General features: G+C 29.3%; 1 protein-coding gene across 1 annotated transcript; it reads left to right on the top strand.

The window, feature by feature from the left end:
* Positions 1-14,641: 14,641 nt before the first annotated feature.
* LOC112030794 (transcription factor ORG2) lies at positions 14,642-18,703 on the top strand. Its single transcript, XM_024063459.2, has 3 exons — positions 14,642-14,869; positions 15,681-16,037; positions 18,506-18,703. The coding sequence occupies exons 1-3, from the start codon at positions 14,642-14,644 to the stop codon at positions 18,701-18,703; spliced, it is 783 nt and encodes a 260-aa protein (XP_023919227.1).
* The last annotated feature ends 1,054 nt before the right edge of the window (positions 18,704-19,757 follow it).

The following is a 19,757-nucleotide window of genomic DNA, read 5'->3' as shown; positions in this document are numbered from 1 at the left end:
ACTTCATCATTAATATTTTTTGGTAAAATCAGTTTTCTTTCACTTCAAATTTTGAGCACTAATTTTAACCAATTTCTACTACAAATGAAAAAACTGGTTGAATTTATATTTGAAAAGTGATAATGATGAGCTAGGTTTTTTTATTTTTTATTTTTTAGGAATAATGATGAGCTAGTTGATTGTAAGGTTGATGTATACCTACAAAAGGAAAGTTAAAAAATACACAAGCGTGGTGTCCCAAACACTTCGACCATGAGGTATATGGTACATCATCTATATGAACCATTTCTCTCTTATATATAAATTTTACAGGTGCATAACGTAAGATATATGTGATTTTTTAGTGATGCTTTACACTACAGTATGTCAAATATATTGATAGTTTTTCTCCAAAAAAAATAATATATAGATATATATATATATATATATTAGAGTTTTATTATTATTAGAGTTTTTTTTTTTAATTAATAAATGGATTGTGGGAAAGGAGGCAAAACAGTGAATATATATATATATATATATTTTTTTTTTACTGAGAATTTTATGGATTTATTATTATTTTTATATTGCTTCTATTTTTTTGATTTCTTTATTATTATTATTATTATCGATGGTTAAGAATTAAGATCAATTTAGAGGTTTAAATTAAATCAAACCTTTTATATTTTTGTTGATGATGGATACCCATTTTGTAAATAAATGAACGTATATATTTTTTATTGGATAATGGCATGAATATGTTTTTGGCTCTAGATATATTTATTGAGATTTATTATCAAATTAGAATGTTAATTTAAATTAAATTATGGTATGATATTTTTTGAGTTATTCAATTTATAAACTTCCTTAACATGATCTCATGAGGTTTAATTGCTTAAATAAGAGTTTCTTTGCTGACAATTTAACAAATTTTGATTAGTAAAGTTTTGGGGGGAATTTGTTAGTAACGAATTGATATGAGTATATATTTTTTGATAATCGATATGAGTATATAGTTAATACGCATAAATTAATTTTAATTTTCTTTCAGAAAGGAAAATGACAATTCTATTATAATTAATACAAAAGAAAAACTTATTATTATCAATTGTTGGTTATGAAATAACTCTCATTTTATATTTATTTGATTTTCAATTTGAAGAAATACTAGTTGATTATGTAATCATGATGTAATCATGAGGCTATCAAATTAAAATGACAATCTAATTTCAGTCAAGGTAGTTCCAATCATAGAGTAATGCTGATGTAAATGTGATGAAGTCCGAGCAATGTAGTTTCATTTCTAACAAGCAATCAAATATTACTTCATCACTTTTTTTTCTCTCTATGATGTAATGCAAGTAATAATGCTTCTCAAAATATTTTGTACTTCAATTAATTGTTTCTTTTTTAATTTTGTTCTCATTTGATTGAAATCTTGGCTCTTGGCTCTTAAAAATTATATGGTTCTCATGGTAAATCAGTCACTTGTCTATTATTCAACTAAAAAATTCTTAAGTGGGTTTCAGTTAGCTCAACTAGTAAATTCTCTGATGGCTGAATAAGAGATCTGGAGTTCAATTCCTGCCTACAATAAAAACCAATTGGTGTCTTGGTCTGATGATAAAGAGCTATAATCAGGAGTGGATACCATATGTTGAAACTCTTTGGAAAAAAAAAAAAATCCTACATGTTTAAAATTAATTGATGAGCCAGTTTAAAAAAAAAAAAAAAAATCAATAGAAACTAAAAAATAAAAACTAAAAAACTCCTATAGGTTTAAAATTAATTGTTGAGTCAATTTATGATAAAAAATTAAACAGAAACTGACTTTCATTTTAAACTAACTAAACAATTTTAAATAAATTGAAATTTTTAGTAAAATAATAGACAAGTGACGTGATCACAATGAAAATTATATAATTTCTCCCACTTGACGTAACATTTTTAAGGTAAAATTAGTTTTCTTTCACTCAAATTTTGAACACTGACTTTAACCTATTTCTACTGCAGATGAGAAAACTGGATGAATTTATATTTGAAAAGAGATAATGATGAGTAGTTGATTGAAAGGTTCACGTTGACAATCGATAGACACCTACAAAAAAAAAGTTAGAAATACCCATGCGGAGCCAATCACAAATGCATATTTAATTTCTATTCCTTTTTTAAAAACAAGATTGGTAAATTACAATAACCTACCCTCAAGTTTGGGTTATTACTAAGCTCATTCAAAGGTTTTACAAAATGATCAATTTAGTCCTTAATCACTAACAATTTTCAGTTTTTAAACACATGTACCGAACGGGCTCTTATTTATTTATTTATTTATTTGTTTTCCTTTTCTTCCTTCTCTCCCTTCACGCTAGAAAATCTCTCTCTCTCTAACCTCTAGCTCTCTCTCTAATCTCTGAAACTCTCTTGGCCAACACTAACCCACACACTACTAGACCTTTTTGTTGGTCTTAGGTTTTAGAGAGAAAAGTGAGATGAGAGATGAGAGGCCATCTCTATGGTGTTGTTGGCTGAGGTTCACCGTGGAGCAGCATGGAGGCTTTACTCTATTTAGACCAGTGAGATCGAAGAAAGAAGAGAGTGATTTTCAGTGAGGAGAGTTGATAATTAAGGAGGCTTAGATTAGGCTGATCGAAGATAGAGTCACGGAAGCTTGGCCATGGTTGGTGTTTGGTTTCCGGAGCAAGCTCAAGATCAGAAAGACAAAAAGAAGGGAGAGCTCAGATCCAAGGGATAGAGAGAGAAAAGCTCAGTGATAGTAGGGGCGAGGAGCAGAACCACCACTTGTAGTGGCCATGATGTTCAAAGATGGAGGTACTTGGGTGGTCAGCCATAAGAGTTTCAAAAATTAGACAGAGAGCTAGAGGTTAGAGATAGAGAAAAAAACTTTTCTAACGTGAAGGGAGAGAAGAAGAAAAGGGAAAAAAAAATGTTAGTGACTAAGGACCAAATTGGTCATTTTTTAAAACCTTTGAATGTGCTTGGTAATACCCCATGCCTTAGGGTAGGTTATTGTAATTTACCCAAACAAGATTATTGATAACTATTGTTAAATTTGTTGGACTCAAATTGCTACATAATTAGTATTGAGGCTCGATCGTGACATTAATTGGTGGAATATTATGAGTGATTGTTACCTTGATTCCTATCATAATAATCAGGTTACAATTATAATTGTAGGTGAGATTCTTAGAGCATATTCATTACTTCGTTAATATTTGCATTAGACAATGCAGAATAGTAAAAGAGGTCAATTTTAAACATTTAAGTCTCAAAATCACTAATATTAGTCAAATTAAAGATGTGTAAATTTTCAAAATTATTGTCGTAACCATATAAATTTACATTAACACTATTCATTTTGCATTTCATTCTTTAAGTATCTCGGGTATAAAACAAGAGATTGGAGGATGGTTGTTGTTTGAGAAGAAAGAAAAACAATTTTAAAAAAACAAGAAAATTTGATATTTTAATAAAATAGAGTTTAAAATAGATAATCTGATGTAGTATTTTTGAAAAATGAATGTGTAAAAAAGAAAAAGTAAGTTCTTATATTAAAATAAATATAAATTTTTACACGAACTGATGTAAATGATCTTTAAGTTGATCACTTCACTAAGCTGAAGTCGCACTCAATCATTTTAAGCATGCTCAAGCTGGATTCTATTTGGAGTGGTTTGGTCAAGTTGAGTAAATGAAGTGGATCTTGTATTGGCTATATTCATGCCAATCAAAAAATTATTATTGGTACTTTTTTTTATAATATATATTAATGATACTTCTAATATTGTGTATTTCATATAATACAATTACAAACTAGTGCTAAGCCAGTGATATTAGACATATCAAAAGTCTCTTTTATTTATTTATTTTAGAATAACATTTAACAATACATTCTACATCTCATCCTCATAACATTTAACAATATATTCTACATCTCATCTTATATTTTAAATGTTATAATATATTAAAATAACCTTAAAAAAAAAAAAAAAAAATAAAAAAAACCCTTAGGTATTAAAAAGAAAAAAAAAAAAAAACAAAAACAAAAACAAAACCTAGGCACCCTCACAATTTAGCATACAATAACCTAAAATAGTATTCTAATACAATTTAGTATACAATACAACTATATTGTACAATAGTCTAAAAATTTATTAATAAATTAAAGATCGGTAAGACAACAACCATTGAATGCATAAATAAAAATAATTAAATAACTAATCATATATTTTTACCAAATTAATAATACTCTATTATATTTATATGTAATATCAATTAAATAAAAATTATTGATAAAGAAGAATAGTAACACACCTAGGAGTAGGATTGGGAGTAAACTTGAAACTAAGGAAAAAAAAAAAAGTAATTAAGATAAGTTTTTTTCTTTTGAAAAGTATGGCTTTTTAATATTACCCGTGATCACTCTCTTGGAACTTGTACAAGCACTAAAAGATTTCTTTAACTTGAAAATTTGGAAGGCTTTGTTGGGAGTTTATAAGGGAATGGAATGGAATAATCATAAAGAAACAAAATGTGTTTGTGCAAGGGAAAGGAATGAAAAAGATATGAATGAAATTAAATTAAATAACTTTGTCTAGATGTTTTCAAATAATTAAAGAATGCAAAAGAATGGAATGTTTTTAGGAGTATCATAGAGGGAAATGAATAGAATCATTTTATGACAATATTACTATTAGATCCTTATTTTAAAATAAATGGCTGAATATATAGGGGTATTTTAAGAGTTTTAGTAAAAAATTTATTAAATCTAATTTCATTCCCTTCAATTCCTCCTAATTTTGGAGGGAGTGAAAGTTTAAGTTTTAATTTTAAGGGAATAGAGAGGAATGAGTGTTTCTTCCTACTCATTCCATTCCCTCACACTTAAACTCTTAAACAAGAAAATGGACTTTTCATTCCCTCCATTAAAACTCTTAAATAAGGGAAGGAAAAAATATTCTAAAATTATTCTCTTCATTCTTTTCCATTCTATTCTCTCAAACTACTTGACTAGACAAAAAGAAAACATAGAAGGGAGAAAGAGAGATAGAGAGAATGAGAAAAGAATCACAAATGTAGATGCAAATCGGTTAGTTGTACCGATGGTGTAATTTTTTCCTAAGGTTTTGTTTGGGAGTTCATAAGGAAATAGAATGGAATAGAATGATCATAAGGGAATGGAAAGGAATGAAATAGAATGTATTTAAGTGAGGGAAAGGAATGAGAAAAAAATGGAATCAAATGGAATTGAATTAATTAACCTTAATTGGATATTTTATAATAAAAGAATGAAAATGAATGAATTGTAAGTAATTATTTTTGGGAGTAACATAAAGGGAATGAAATAGAATCATTTTATGAAAATATTATTATTAGACCCTTATTTTAAAATAAAAGGTTGAATATATGGGGGTATTTTGGGAGTTTTAATAAAAATTTCATTAAATCTAATTTCATTCTCCCATGGGGGGGGGGGGGGAGTAAGGAGGGTTAAAATTCTACAATGAAAATTTGAGAATTTAAAAGAATAGAGAAGAATGAGTGTTTCCTCCTACTCATTCCATTTTCTCTTACTTAAACTTCTAAATAAGGGTATGGACTTTCCATTCCCTTCATTAAAACTCTCAAATAAAGGAAGGGAAAAATATTCTAATTTTTTTTTTCATTCATTTCCATTTCCTCCTCCTAAATGAGGGCTAAAAGTGGTGTAATTTTATAATGATGAAGAAGAAAAGTACAAGAAAATGGGAAATTATATTTTACCATCCTAAACTATACCTCATGTTACACTTTGCACTCTAAGATGGAAAAATATGACACCACGTGAAAAGTGTAACATGAGGTATAGTTTAGGGTGATAAAGTGTAATTTTCTCACCTCGAAAAAAAAAAAAAAAAAACTCAATTTCATTTTGTCGCTGACGACAAAGTAAGCTATTGTTCAGAGAGAAGGTTTATATTTTTATATTTTAAATTTTTATAAACAAAGGTGAAATTTTAAGAGTAGTGTTATTGGCACAACACTTTCACAACAAAATCTAGGTAATAAGTTATTAAAATTATGTAAAAAAGTAACGTCAGTTGTAAGTCTATATAAAAACCAATTACAACTTACCACTTAACCTTTATTGTAAAACTATTTTGAAAATAGTAATAAGATGATCATATTCAAGCTTATTTTAGTTGAGTTTAAACAATTTAGGGGATCAAAAAAAAAAAATCTATATATATATTGCCTATAGCACCGCCATTACTAGAAAGACATTATTAGGAGTAACTTGTAAAAACGTGATTACTCTGTCTCACACACATACGCAAAAGAAGAAGAAAATGTGTCAAGGGCTTTGTAACTTTATTGATACTTTTCCATGCAAAAAATGCTTAAGAGTCTAGAGAGGAAAGGGTTCAAAGTTGCGAGTTAGCATCATATTGTAATTATCATTAAAAGATGCACATTTAAGAAGTGTTAAATCCACAATATTTTCACAACACTTCCAAAATAAATCATATATGGTAAGTAATCATTGGTTTTAATTTGAATTACAACTTAAAATTATTTTTTCCCCACTCATAACAAACTACCACTTCTAATTTGTTATGAAAATATTATAAACATAACATTTCTCAATTATTTTTTAGGGTATTGCACTCCCCTCCCTTGAGGTTTGGGGAAATGACACTCTACCCCAAACTTGAAGGAAAAAAACATTTTCTCTCCTTAACATCTAATTGACCAAACTTTGTTAAATTAATATTATTATTTTTTTTTTTTTGTTGTAGAAATATTTAAAATGTTTTGTATTAACTTGTCCTTTGCTTAAGGACATGTAGAGTGTTGATTTCTTCAGATTTTAAAGAAGGGAAGTATTTTTTCCCTTCAAATTTGGGTTAGAGTGTGATTCTCCCAAACCTTAAGTGAGGTAAGTATAATTACTCCTTGTTTTATTTATTTATTTATTTATTTATTTATTTTTATGTTTGACTATTGTGATTGGTTATCAATATATAAATCGTTCAGTTTTTATTTGTATAGAAGTTGTAGTTGACGTCAATCCCATCTAACACTTGAATTGCTGGATTCCATAAATTCTCTTATTTTTTATTTTATTGAACAAGTCATATGGCAACTTTCTTCCAAAAAAAAATATAAATAAAAAAGTCATATAATAATAATAACTTAAAATAAAGAGTCAATTCACCTTAAAATAAGAGTCATATACTAGAAGAAGAAGTAGTATAGGTCTTTGCTTCCGCCTTTTGTTGAAAAGGTTTTATGTTTCTAAATAATACGAAGCATGGCTGAAAAAAGATTCGTCCATGGTAAATTCATTATTCAAAAAAGGCCACATGATTATTAATTATCTTAATATCATATTTGTACATGATTGATGATCCACGATAGTTAATTGGTTTTAAATATAACTCATTATTTTTTTATTGTTTACTGATTATGACTTCCATTTTAGAATACTTAGAAGGTTTTTGATAAACAATATTATATTCACCAATCAAGTTGATGCTGCTAAGAAAATTGATAAACCCCCCTTATTGGCTGATTCATGATTTTATTTTTCCTTTCAAATATGTTTTTTATTCTACTATTTAATGAGCTTCCTTATTTGTGAATAAATTTTTTATGGTTCAAAAATACTCCTATGCCCCAAGTTGAAGCAGAGATAAAATTAGAGGATAACATTGTAAAAATATATCTTTAATTCTCATTAAAATATGGACTTAGACTAATTATAGTCTAAGGCCACAACCTTATACAATAAAATAAATACTCATACATATTTTAAAATCTAACAGTTAAATTACGTGTTCTTTGCACTTAATACACATGTCAAATTTTGTGTCAATCAGATATTATTTATGTAAGGTAGGAATTTGTTCCCCCCACATCTGATTGTATCCTACCGCGGTGCCTGGCGCGGTGCGGTTTTGCCCCTCGTCCCCGAGTGTGTAAGACCAAGGGCCACGGGCTTGCTGCGTGCGCAAGACACCGAGCTTGCTCGAATCCCACATCGGTTAGAGAGAGCGCCCCACTACCCTTTATAATGCTTCAGGAGCTTGGGTAGTGTACCACTACTCACATGTGAGTAGTGGTACACTACCCAAGCTCCTGAAGCATTATAAAGGGTAGTGGGGCGCTCTCTCTAACCGATGTGGATTCGAGCAAGCTCGGTGTCTTGCGCACGCAGCAAGCCCGTGGCCCTTGGTCTTACACACTCGGGGACGAGGGCAAAACCGCACCGCGCCAGGCACCGCGGTAGGATACAATCAGATGTGGGGGGAACAAATTCCTACCTTACAATTTACTATATGATCTATAAACTTATATTTTATGCATAATTTTAAATGCAATTAAACAATTTATTGATGAATAGCTATTGATCTTTAATTTTTTAGAAATTTTGAAGTATAGAGGATGTAAAAAGAATATGTAATCTAATAGTAGATTTGTCAAAATTCATAATTCCAATAAAAAGATATTAGTATATTATGTAAGGTTATAATTAAGAATGATAAAAGAACTACCATTGCAAACTTCCGATTGGTTCTCTTTTATTATTATTATTTTATTATTATTTTTTTTTTTATGGGAGATTGGTTCTACAACTTCTACTTCTATAGAATGACATTCAACTATGGAAACTATTTATAAAAAAAACAATAATCATTTAAAGACATAAAGTTAAAAAAAAAAAAAAAAAAAAAAAAAAAAAAAAGCCTTTCAGCATACATACGAAGCTCTTCTATTTTTTTTTTTCTTTTAAAGATTAATAATTTTCAATCTTTAAAGTAATCATGTATATACAAATTGTATACACAAATAAGTATTATTTTCAACAAAAAAAAAAAAAAACAAATAAGTAATTGGTAAAAATGTGCTAAAATTATTGAAAAATTCCTAGGAAAGAAAGCTTGAAAAGACTTTGAAGAAAATTTTTATTACATCAATTTTGTAAAAATTTTGTTGTTGTAATTTTTATAGCAATAATTGTGGAATTTTTGGGAATTACATGTACATGATAATTGATAAGTAGATTTTTTTTAGCACTGAAAAAGTAAGTGTGAAAAAAAGTGAGTTAGTGCGATTATAAAAGATTTTTTTTTTTTTTTTTTTAAGACCCAATCATTTGTTTTCTTTTAATTTTTTATAATCTTTTTTAAGAATTTAATTTCAAAGTGAATATAAAAATTTGAAAACCAACAAAAGAGTTGTCCTATTTTGTAGGTAATATTTTAAGGACAAAGTTCAGTTACAAAATTGGTAAAAAAAAAAAAACATTAGTGGTCCTATTAATAGCTTTAAAAGGGGTGACAGCCAAGTATGCAATATCCTACTTTATACTCACAGATTCTTCTCCAAAAAATAAAACTTTATACTGACAGATGTATTTTAAAGCTATCATTTGGATTTTATAAATATTTTTCAATTTTTTTGGTTTACTTTATGAATGGAGTTTAATTTGACTTAAAATAACCAGCAATTTAAAAATATTTTCTAATCATAATTTTTTTCCTAAGCATTAATAAGATGATTTGGCTCCAACATTAAATTCCACAACATAGGGACGGATACCACAATGACCTAATAAGGTCACTGGGGTGTTTGTTCATATGGTTCAGAATAATTACAAAAAAAATGTATCATAGTATCTATAAAATTTGAATAAAAAAATAGGAAAAAAAACTTTTATAAACTTTAACAGGTGTAAAAAGTCTTATAGTTCAGCGATATAAATAGAAGAACTAGTATTTAAATCCCACTTTTTCCATTGTACCATCTAATATCAAAGAAAATTTTTAGCATGTGAGAGCAGTAACTCTCATGAATAATCTTTCAAGTTATATACGTAATGACAGTATTGCAAGGGAAAAAATTGGCCTTTTCCCCTTTCAAAAAAATAATCAGGTATTTTGTTCTCTTTTCCAAACTAATTAGGGAAATGCCCTTCTTTTTAAATTTGATTTTCTCAAAATCGAGTTAAGCCCTATAGTGACGTTTTTAAAGAGCATATAGTGACGTTTTAAGGACCTATAGTGGCGTTTTATAATTCGATCTCTATGAAGTCGAGTTATAGGTTAAAAAAAGGAAAAAATTGCATGTAACTCGACTTCATGGAGATCAAGTTATAAAACGTCACTATAGGTTCTTTAAAACACCACTATAGGGCTGTAGAATTTTTATTATTTTTTTTATTTTTTTATAACTCGATTTTGAGAAAATCGAGTTTCAAAAAAAAGGTATTTCCCTAATTAGTTTGGGAAAGGTAGCAAAATACTAGATTTTTTTTTAAATGGGCACTTGCCCATTTTCTCTAGTATTGCAAGTGTAAATGTAGACAACTCATTTAAAACTTTCATTTAACGTCGTCTTAAGGGAAAAACCATCATTTATGACATAAAGAAAATATAATAATTTTAGTTATTGTATTTCCAAATTTTGCATTCAAAACAAATCTAGAAGTCATAATAACAACAGGTCCCAAAAGTAAAAATTTTAGCTGAATCATGGTTATAACAATTAGTACACATTCCTACGATTAATATTAGACACATATCCTTCTCAAAAAAAGAAAAAAAAAAAGATTATACACATATGACTGTGATTAACTATGGATCCTTTAAAAGATTGATTATAATTAATGATGTGTCATAAAGGGTGTACTATCAAGCATATGATTGTTTAAATCAAACGGATAAATAGTTATGATTTTATATTTTAATTAAATATCCTAGAAATTGCTGGTATTTAATTTTTTTTAATAAATAGTAATACTTATTAGAAGACATGAAAATAGTAATATTAGTATTTTAAACTAGATTTATAATACATTACAAAATCAAAATACAACTACAAAATGACCTAACTTTTGTATAGTTATAGATTAAGGTTATAAACAGCGGACACTAGACACACAACACCAATGTGAGATAAACATCCTTACTTTTCTTTTTTTTTAAGTAAACAGTAATACTTATTAGAACACACACGAAAATAGTAATATTAGTATTTTAAATCAGGTTTATAATACATTACATTATTAATATTGAATTGAAAGTAGACACTTTCTAAATATGCCCAAGCATGATTGGACCCTCAAATGGCTAGATTTTAGGTCTTAAAATTAGACTAAGCTTAAAAATGGCTCAAAAAATGTAAAAAACATATCCGAAAAAAATGTCCACAAAGACTGATCTATGGATCGGATAGAATGGGCACCTAATACCTTGTCATCTCCTTAGCCTGGCCTCCTAATTTAAGTTTGTAGTTTGTAGACTATTTTCTTATCAAATTGTTTTTCTTTTCTTAAAAATGTAAATAGAAAACAAAGCAACATATTCTCTCTTTCTTTCAGTAGAATGTAACTAGGATCAAAGTCTTGTAATTTTTCACTTCATAGATTGTAACTAGGTCCAAAATTTTGTAATTGTCCATTTCATAGATTTTATCTAGGATCAAAGCTATGTAATTTTTAAATTTCCTTTGATCCACTCATATATTTCATTCAATTATTCAATTAAGAGATATCTTCATGAATGGTTCTTTTTCCTTAAAATAAGTAGTAATTCCATACACATACAAAAGCACCACATCCTCTAAGGATTTCCAAGACCTTACATTAAAAAAAAAAAAAAAAAAAATTCTCTCTCTCTCTCTCTCTCTCTCTCTCTCTCTCTCTCTCTCAGTAGTATTATGCTCTTGTAATGCATGGATCAATGAAAGTTATATATAAATTGGGGACAAAACTAGGATTCTATTTATCTATTCAGTTTTAACAAAATACAAACTAAATAAAAGACAAAATAATTTTTTCTTCATACATTCCAACTCAGTCATCTATGTTTTACTAAAATGGAACTCGATGTTCTTTTGAATCCTAAAAGTCATCTATGTACTAAATTTTACATCAATTTCCCTTTTTGTTTACACAAATGAAAGAATATTTTGAATATCATATTGCATTTCGTTGCAAAACTTAGTTTTGATAATATTTGTATTGAAATTACTCATTTCATAGTTGTAGTAGGAATAGAAGATTAGATACAAGAACAACCCCTCAATAAAAAATCAGCAAACTATTGATTTTCTAATCTTACTATCAATTGGTACAAATCAAAAGTATTTAACATTTTTAAGGTCCACATGTTAGACTATATATATGCTTGTAGTGGTAAAATTTTAATTTCAATAAAATTTTTTAATGATTTGTGAATTCTTGCATAAAACTTGTTTACAAACAAAACAATATCATCAATTCTAAATGATTTTTGTACATTGAAAAAAAAAAAGTAAATCTATTATATGTTCACTAAATTGATGATTTGATCCTTCTTATTAAGAATTCATTATAGTATAGAAAATACTAAATCAATAATACTGTACAATTGTAAAGTCACCTTGTTTATAAAGGTAAATTAAAAAAATAGAAAACCAAATATCTTATATAAGAATAAGAATAGTTATTACAAGGAATACAAGATGCTGTAATGTAATACTTTTTACTATGCATTTGTTTGGTGACAATACAAGAGTAGAATTCTGAAAATAATGGAATGTTTAAATCAAATTGTCCAAATTGTAACATTAGAATAAAATTTAAGATACATTTTAGGAAGTATCTTACTTATATAATTATATTTTCTAATAAATAATATATTTTTTAATTTGAAAGAAAGATTAGTTATTTTTTATGACTTTTTATTTTCATAATTGTTACGTGTATATGTAAAGTTTATTTATTCAAAATATATAAAATTTAGAAACTAATCCACCTACTAAGAAATAACTATTACAATTCTTTTAGAGATGAATATTTATTCCTCATTTTAAAAACTAACTATTCATAAAAAAAAATAACTATTTTTTGTAATAAAAATATAACCAAACTACTGAATAGCTAAACACTATAAGAATAACTATTACATTACCCTAAGTATTCTTAATTTTTTGAAACCATGACAATTGAGTTTTTGGTTTTTTATTAGATAGTTTCAATCTATGACGTCTAATCCTGATAATAGCTCTTTATCATCAAACCAAGTTACTAATCAATTTTTGGTGTAGGGGGATTGAACTCACAAATCTTTTATTCAGCCATTTTTATCAGTTGAACTAATTGGAACCCATGTGACAATTGAATTTTATTTAAATTAAATCACTTTAATAATTTTTAATATATTTGTAACTATAGAAAGAGAGAGCATGCATTTGACATTACCACTATCACCTCATTTAAATTATATAGTATAGTAATTGATATTAAAAATTAATTCTCGGTTATTATCAAATAGTTTTGTAGTATATATATAAAAAAAAAGTAAGGTGTCAAAGTTTTTGTCACCAAAAGCCTCGTTGTTATTGGTTATTATAAGTGGACAAAAAAGTGATTTAAGTTGTGGATTTAAATTAAAATTAATAACAACTTACTACTTAAAATGTTTTATGAAAGTACTGTGAAAATATTGTAGACATAATATTTTTCTATTTTTTATGCATAAATTTTACGAAAAAAATTTGAAATTTAAACATGTGATTGGTGACATAATTACTATTTTTATAACAAAAATGATATAGTTGTTGATCTTTGATCTCCTTGAAATTTTGCAAGCATGTAGGATATAATAATAAAATATAATTCAACAGTCAAGTTTTTAAAATTCACATCTAATAAAAGATATAATTAAGATAAGTTTGAAAGAAAATTTTTTCCCATTTAAGAGGCGTGTGTGTGTGTGTGATAATATGTGTTAGTGTCTACCATTTTATTTGGGAAAAAAAAATTAGGTATCATTTAATTGGAGGGTGTAAACTATAAATCTATTTAGACTAGATTCCAATTGAATTTAATAGGTTAAACTATGTATTTGGTTCCTATCATTTATATCATATTTCAATTTCGTTCTTCACTTTTTAGTGTTAATTTAATTTTTACCGTTATCTTTTGAATGAAAATTGCTGACGTGATTAACGGTCAAAATAAAAAATTAACTTTCGTTAATGTGATAATAAACTAATTTTTTAATTTTGTCTGTTTATTAGGTCAGCAATTTTCCTCGAAGAGACAACGACATGAATTAAATTAATATGGGACTAAGAGGTTAGGAATCAAATTGACATAATTAAAAGGTTAGAGACCGAATTAAAATATGATGTAAAGAATATGGACTAAATACATAGTTTATCCAATTTAATCTCAAAATTAAATTCTCCTATTTCAACTATGAATTATTATTATTATTATCATTATTATTATTTTTTTTGAGAATCAACTATGAATTATTTAAATATAAAAAATAAAGTCATTATTTATATTTTCTGGTAGTCAAAGTCTTTGATTTAGAAACATTTATATTTTAATGGACATTCAATGCCCACCTATGTGTCACTCTGTAGGACCGAACCTCCACATGCGCACCCTCGTAAGTTTGACCGAAGGAGGGAATTGCTGAAAGTTTTCATTTTCCTTACAGGCTCAATCAGCTGGTCCGATGTACTATTCCCTTAGCAGAAACTGTATTTATAGTAGCATTTTGTAACTGTATGTACACATTTCATGACCATCCCAAATTCTTGGCAGAAACTGCGTTAGACTAACCTCAACTTCGATCCTTTTCACCCCTTAGAAAAGAAACCCATGAGCAATACGCTTAACAATTACTTCCATAGAGAGACTGAAGCTTCAGCAGCTTCATTTGCTGAAGAAGGCCAGCCTCCATTTCAGACAGAAGTCGAGCTCAATCGTTCCACGCCATCCACGATGGCTAAAAGGCTTTACCACAACGCTAGCGAGCGTGATCGTCGCAAGAAGATCAATACTTTGTACTCTACTCTTCGTTCACTACTTCCCAAGGCTGATCAAGCGGTACTAATTGTTTCTTTCTTTCATTTTTGAGTTTCTATTGATCTTCATGAGAGTTCTTAGGAAACTTGTTGAAGAAAGAATAGCACTTAGCAGCCACTAGAATTGTTTCTCACCCTACTATCATTGTACCCGGAAATTATTTGATGTTGTGGACAATATATTCGAACCTGATTATACTTTATTTCGATAAAAAAAAATGTTTTATGAGTTGGGCTAATTGAAAATCATAATATTAAGAGTGAGTTTGGAATTAGTTTTTAGTTTTAACTTTTACATATAGCTTACAATTTTTTATTTCTACTTTTTTTACAACTTTTTCCCACTTTTTCTAACTTTTTTCTAATTACAAGTATATTTTAACACATTTTTAGCAAAATTTTTTTAGCAAAAAACTAAATAAGCTATTCTCAGACAGACACAAGTCAAAGAGTAATTAACTTGAGATATTCTATGCGTATGTTTTTGAGATAGATAGTACGGGAGGAGATATAGGATTCGAATTACAAATATAAAACACCATAAAAGATGTTATTATTATTAGATTATCACTTGAATCTTTATTATACATAAACTTTTCTAAGCTGTAGTAAAAAGTATTATAGTCTTTCACGTTTTTACAAGTAACTATAAAACTAAAGTTGATGTTTGGCTGGCTTAAAAAATTTAAATATAAGGTAGAAGAACATGCTATTAATCCCTGAAAAACATAGTAGCATGTGATGCATTTTTCATCACTATCCTTACCATAACAATCCATTTCATTTGTGGTTTTCACAACGTTGGTGTTTTTTTTTTTTTTTTTTGGTGATAGGAAAAATTAAGCGTTCCAGATACAGTTTCGTGGATGCTTAAATACATACCAGAACTAGAACAGCAAGTTGAGGTACTAATTCAAAAGAAGGAAGAGCTCATATCAAGGATTTCTACGCAAGGTGAACAAATTCATCAAGAAAATCAGAGAACAATTGTAGGTCGGAGCTCTTTATCTGCTGTTTCGGCAAACTGGCTTAATGATAACGAGGTTATGATTCAAATATCCATATATAAGGTTCATAAAAGTCCATTAGCAGATATCTTGCTTAATTTGGAGAAGGATGGGTTTCTAGTGTTAAATGCTTCTTCATTTGAGTGCTTTGGAGGAAGGATTTTTCATAATTTACACCTCCAGGTATGTGTTATGTTATTTGTTAACTGCTTTTTGCCGTCTAAATTAAAAGTAAATGGATAATATGTACATAAAAGGTTTGCACAAAACTATACATTCACATCTTTTGGAATTTTTAGGACAATTTTATAGTAGAATTGATTTAAATTTATATATTGATAAATAAATGGTTTAAATTTTACCAAATCATCAATATTTTAAAAAATTATTATAAATATTTTGATAAATATGTGTATTCTTTTTTTTTTTAATCATTCAATTGTTATAAAGAGTAAGAGAAAGAGATTTAAATCCTGATTCTTCTCGTATAAGAAACGAAGTAATGCAAATAAGTTAAAACATTTCGCTATACACATATATTAAGTTATTGATGATATAGTAGCATCTAAGTCACTCATTTATCAATGGAAAGTGAAGATTTTAAGAACATTATGGCAGCATTAGGGTTTAAACTCTCGAGGATATACTGCTTGTGGTAGAAACTCTTGAAGATATACTCTTAGTACCACATCTATATGTTATATATTATTTAATTAGTTTTTTTTAGAATTGTTATATTTTATTTTCAAATACAAAGTCAATGGCTAAGTTTAACTTTATACTGTTATAAAAATGGTTCAGTTAATGTATGCCTTTAAGGCATTCATTAATCATCTAAAAGTAAAATTTTTATGAAAAATTGAAAAAATTATTAAAAAAAATTAGTCACTTTTTTATTTTTCCATAAAATAGTTTACTAAAATGTTTTATTAATAAATTCTCTCATATTATATGTTAGTACAACTCTTATGAAAACAACACTATCATTAAATTATTCTTGATTGGAATTTGGAAGTATCCAAATCCAAATAAATATTAATAACCGAAGAAGTATGTGTCGGGGAGATAAACACCTTGGAGAGCTTCCTTAAGTAGTTAATATAACATATAGAGACACACTTTAACCCAAAAGGCCTAAGCCCCTCCCCCTCACGTGTGAGTGTCTGCCACTCTGTGGGCTTCAAGACTTCTCTGTGGGCCATGAATAAGTCCTACTCGCTCCCCCTTGCTTAATGGACTTTTTCACTTCATCAGCGCGTCATCCATAGGTCTCTCGTACGTCATCCATGGGAACCATGTGTCAACCCTGCACGCACATCCATGGGAACCCCGCACGTTCATGTCCATGGGAACCTCGCACCATACCATTATTTAGCACCACGTGAGTCTCTGCTTCTCTGTGAGCTTTGAACAAGTCCTACTCACTCTCCCTTGACTAATGGGCTTTTCACTTCATCAATGCGTCATCCATGAGTCTCTCGTACGCCATCCATGGGAACCACGTGTCAACCCTGCACGCACATCCATGGAAACTCCGCACGTCCATGTCCATGGGAATCTTGCAACACACCATTATTTAGCACCATTAGCAATATTCCAGGATCTTTGTGTGTGGGCCATTTTAGGCTTTCTCTGTCCCTGCTGGGTAAGGACCATGAACACTTCACCACCTTTGCCGCACACCAACCTGGCTCTGATACCACTTGTCGGACCATGTACCTTACCAATCCATCCAACGACCAATTGGTGAAGGATGAGAGAGCACATATCTTTTATAGCATTCGATCGCAGACCAAGCCCATTGGTATTGGAGCAAATTGTGAAAATCCCTCACAATCCCTCCCTCACAATGCGGCTCCAACGACTCGAACCTATAACCTGGCTCTGATACCACTTGTCGGGGAGATAAACACCTTGGGGAGCTTCCTTAAGTAGTTAATATAACATATAGAGACACACTTTAACCCAAAAGGCCTAAGCCCCTCCCCCTCACGTGTGAGTCTCTGCCACTTTGTGGGCTTCAAGACTTCTCTGTGAGCCATGAATAAGTCCTACTCGCTCCCCCTTGCTTAATGGACTTTTTCACTTCATCAGCGCGTCATCCATAGGTCTCTCGTACGTCATCCATGGGAACCACGTGTCAACCCTGCACGCACATCCATGGGAACCCCGCACGTTCATGTCCATGGGAACCTCGCACCATACCATTATTTAGCACCACGTGAGTCTCTGCTTCTCTGTGAGTTTTGAACAAGTCCTACTCACTCTCCCTTGACTAATGGGCTTTTCACTTCATCAATGCGTCATCCATGAGTCTCTCGTACGCCATCCATGGGAATCACGTGTCAACCCTGCACGCACATCCATAGGAACTCCGCACGTCCATGTCCATGGGAATCTTGCAACACACCATTATTTAGCACCATTAGCAATATTCCAGGATCTTTGGACTTCACTCACACGTGTAACCCAACAGTATGTTTAACTTATTACATTCTTTTGCTTTTATTTTTAATTTTTATAAAGGCCTTATTACGTTTAGATCTTGTACCTCTATCTATTACAGTATAATCTCCTTTATTTTTGGGGGCCTACAGTATAAATTATTTTAATACATATTTTACATGGTGCATTGTGGATATATTCTACAGACAGAAAGGAGTTATGCTTTGGAGCATGAGCGTGAGGTGGTTTTGAGTGAGAAGCTCTTATCATTTTATGAGAAGGAGGAAGGATTCAAGGAAGAAAATCATGGCCCTATATATTTCAACGCGACAAGTTGTATTGTTCCACGTATTCAAAGTGACCATTATATAGGCGAAAGCACTTACGTGTGCGCATCGTTGTAAAACAGAAAATAAAATAACATATAACGAAAAAGCACTAACGTGTGCCCTTCTCTATACCTATGATTGTTAAAAGGTAATGTAATCATGGAGTAATATTTATATATTGGGTAGGATGTTAATGTAATCATGGAGTAATATTTATATATTGGGTAGGATATTACTATGGTCACGCCCATGTAGGGAAGTTATACTGATTGTCCCTTCTATTCCTTTTTTTTTTCTTAAAAAAAAAAAAAAATCTATATATTGCTTATGGTGCACAACTTATTATTGTTGGGTATATGGTAGAAATTTAATTTACATTTTGTGATTATGCAAACAAAAACTACACACATCTAATCATAAATAATAACTCAAATAGCTTTAATAGACAAAACAATAATTAAATAACTCACAAACTAGATACTTGAAAAGTGAATAATGCAAAATTGATCAAGTCTTATATTTGACACAATTTCCTTAAAACAGTTTTTGCCTCTCATACAATTAGCGATTTTTGGAGACTCACGGGTTTTTGTCTTCCAAGATAAAATAATTAACAACATTGAGAAGAAATACTACAATCTCCATGCTTAGCAAACTAAACTGTCCCTTTCTCTATATAGATGTAACAAAAATATTTTCTTTAAGAAACTTTCTTAATTAAAAGTAATTTTTATGAATGAGGGACAATGAATATGCACGTTAGTGAACAAACATACTATTTTGAAAAATTATTGTGCACAGACTTATTGACTCAAAAAATGAAATAATAAAATATTACTATTTGGACAAGAGGGTCAAATATGCACGCATGCCTAAGCTTAACCCAATGTCTAGGCCCATGAGTATATAAACTCATATATTATATTTTTCCTTACCTATATGAGGCTTAAGGATTTTCACCACTTTAATACCATGGTCAAATGGACACATACGGAGTTAATTTCTTATTCATTCCTTAACATTTTTCTATTACTTATTAGCCAACTTTGATATCCAACTGTCGTTGGAGGGTGAATATGATGAACACAAAAAAAAATTCTTTCTACATATATCTTTTCTTTAATTAATC

The sequence above is a fragment of the Quercus suber genome, unplaced genomic scaffold (assembly GCF_002906115.3).
Source record: "Quercus suber isolate HL8 unplaced genomic scaffold, Cork oak 2.0 scaffold_496, whole genome shotgun sequence".
Taxonomy (NCBI): Eukaryota; Viridiplantae; Streptophyta; class Magnoliopsida; order Fagales; family Fagaceae; genus Quercus; species Quercus suber.
The sequence above is the reverse complement of the archived record's forward strand: the minus strand, read 5'-3'. Positions and strand labels throughout refer to the sequence as shown.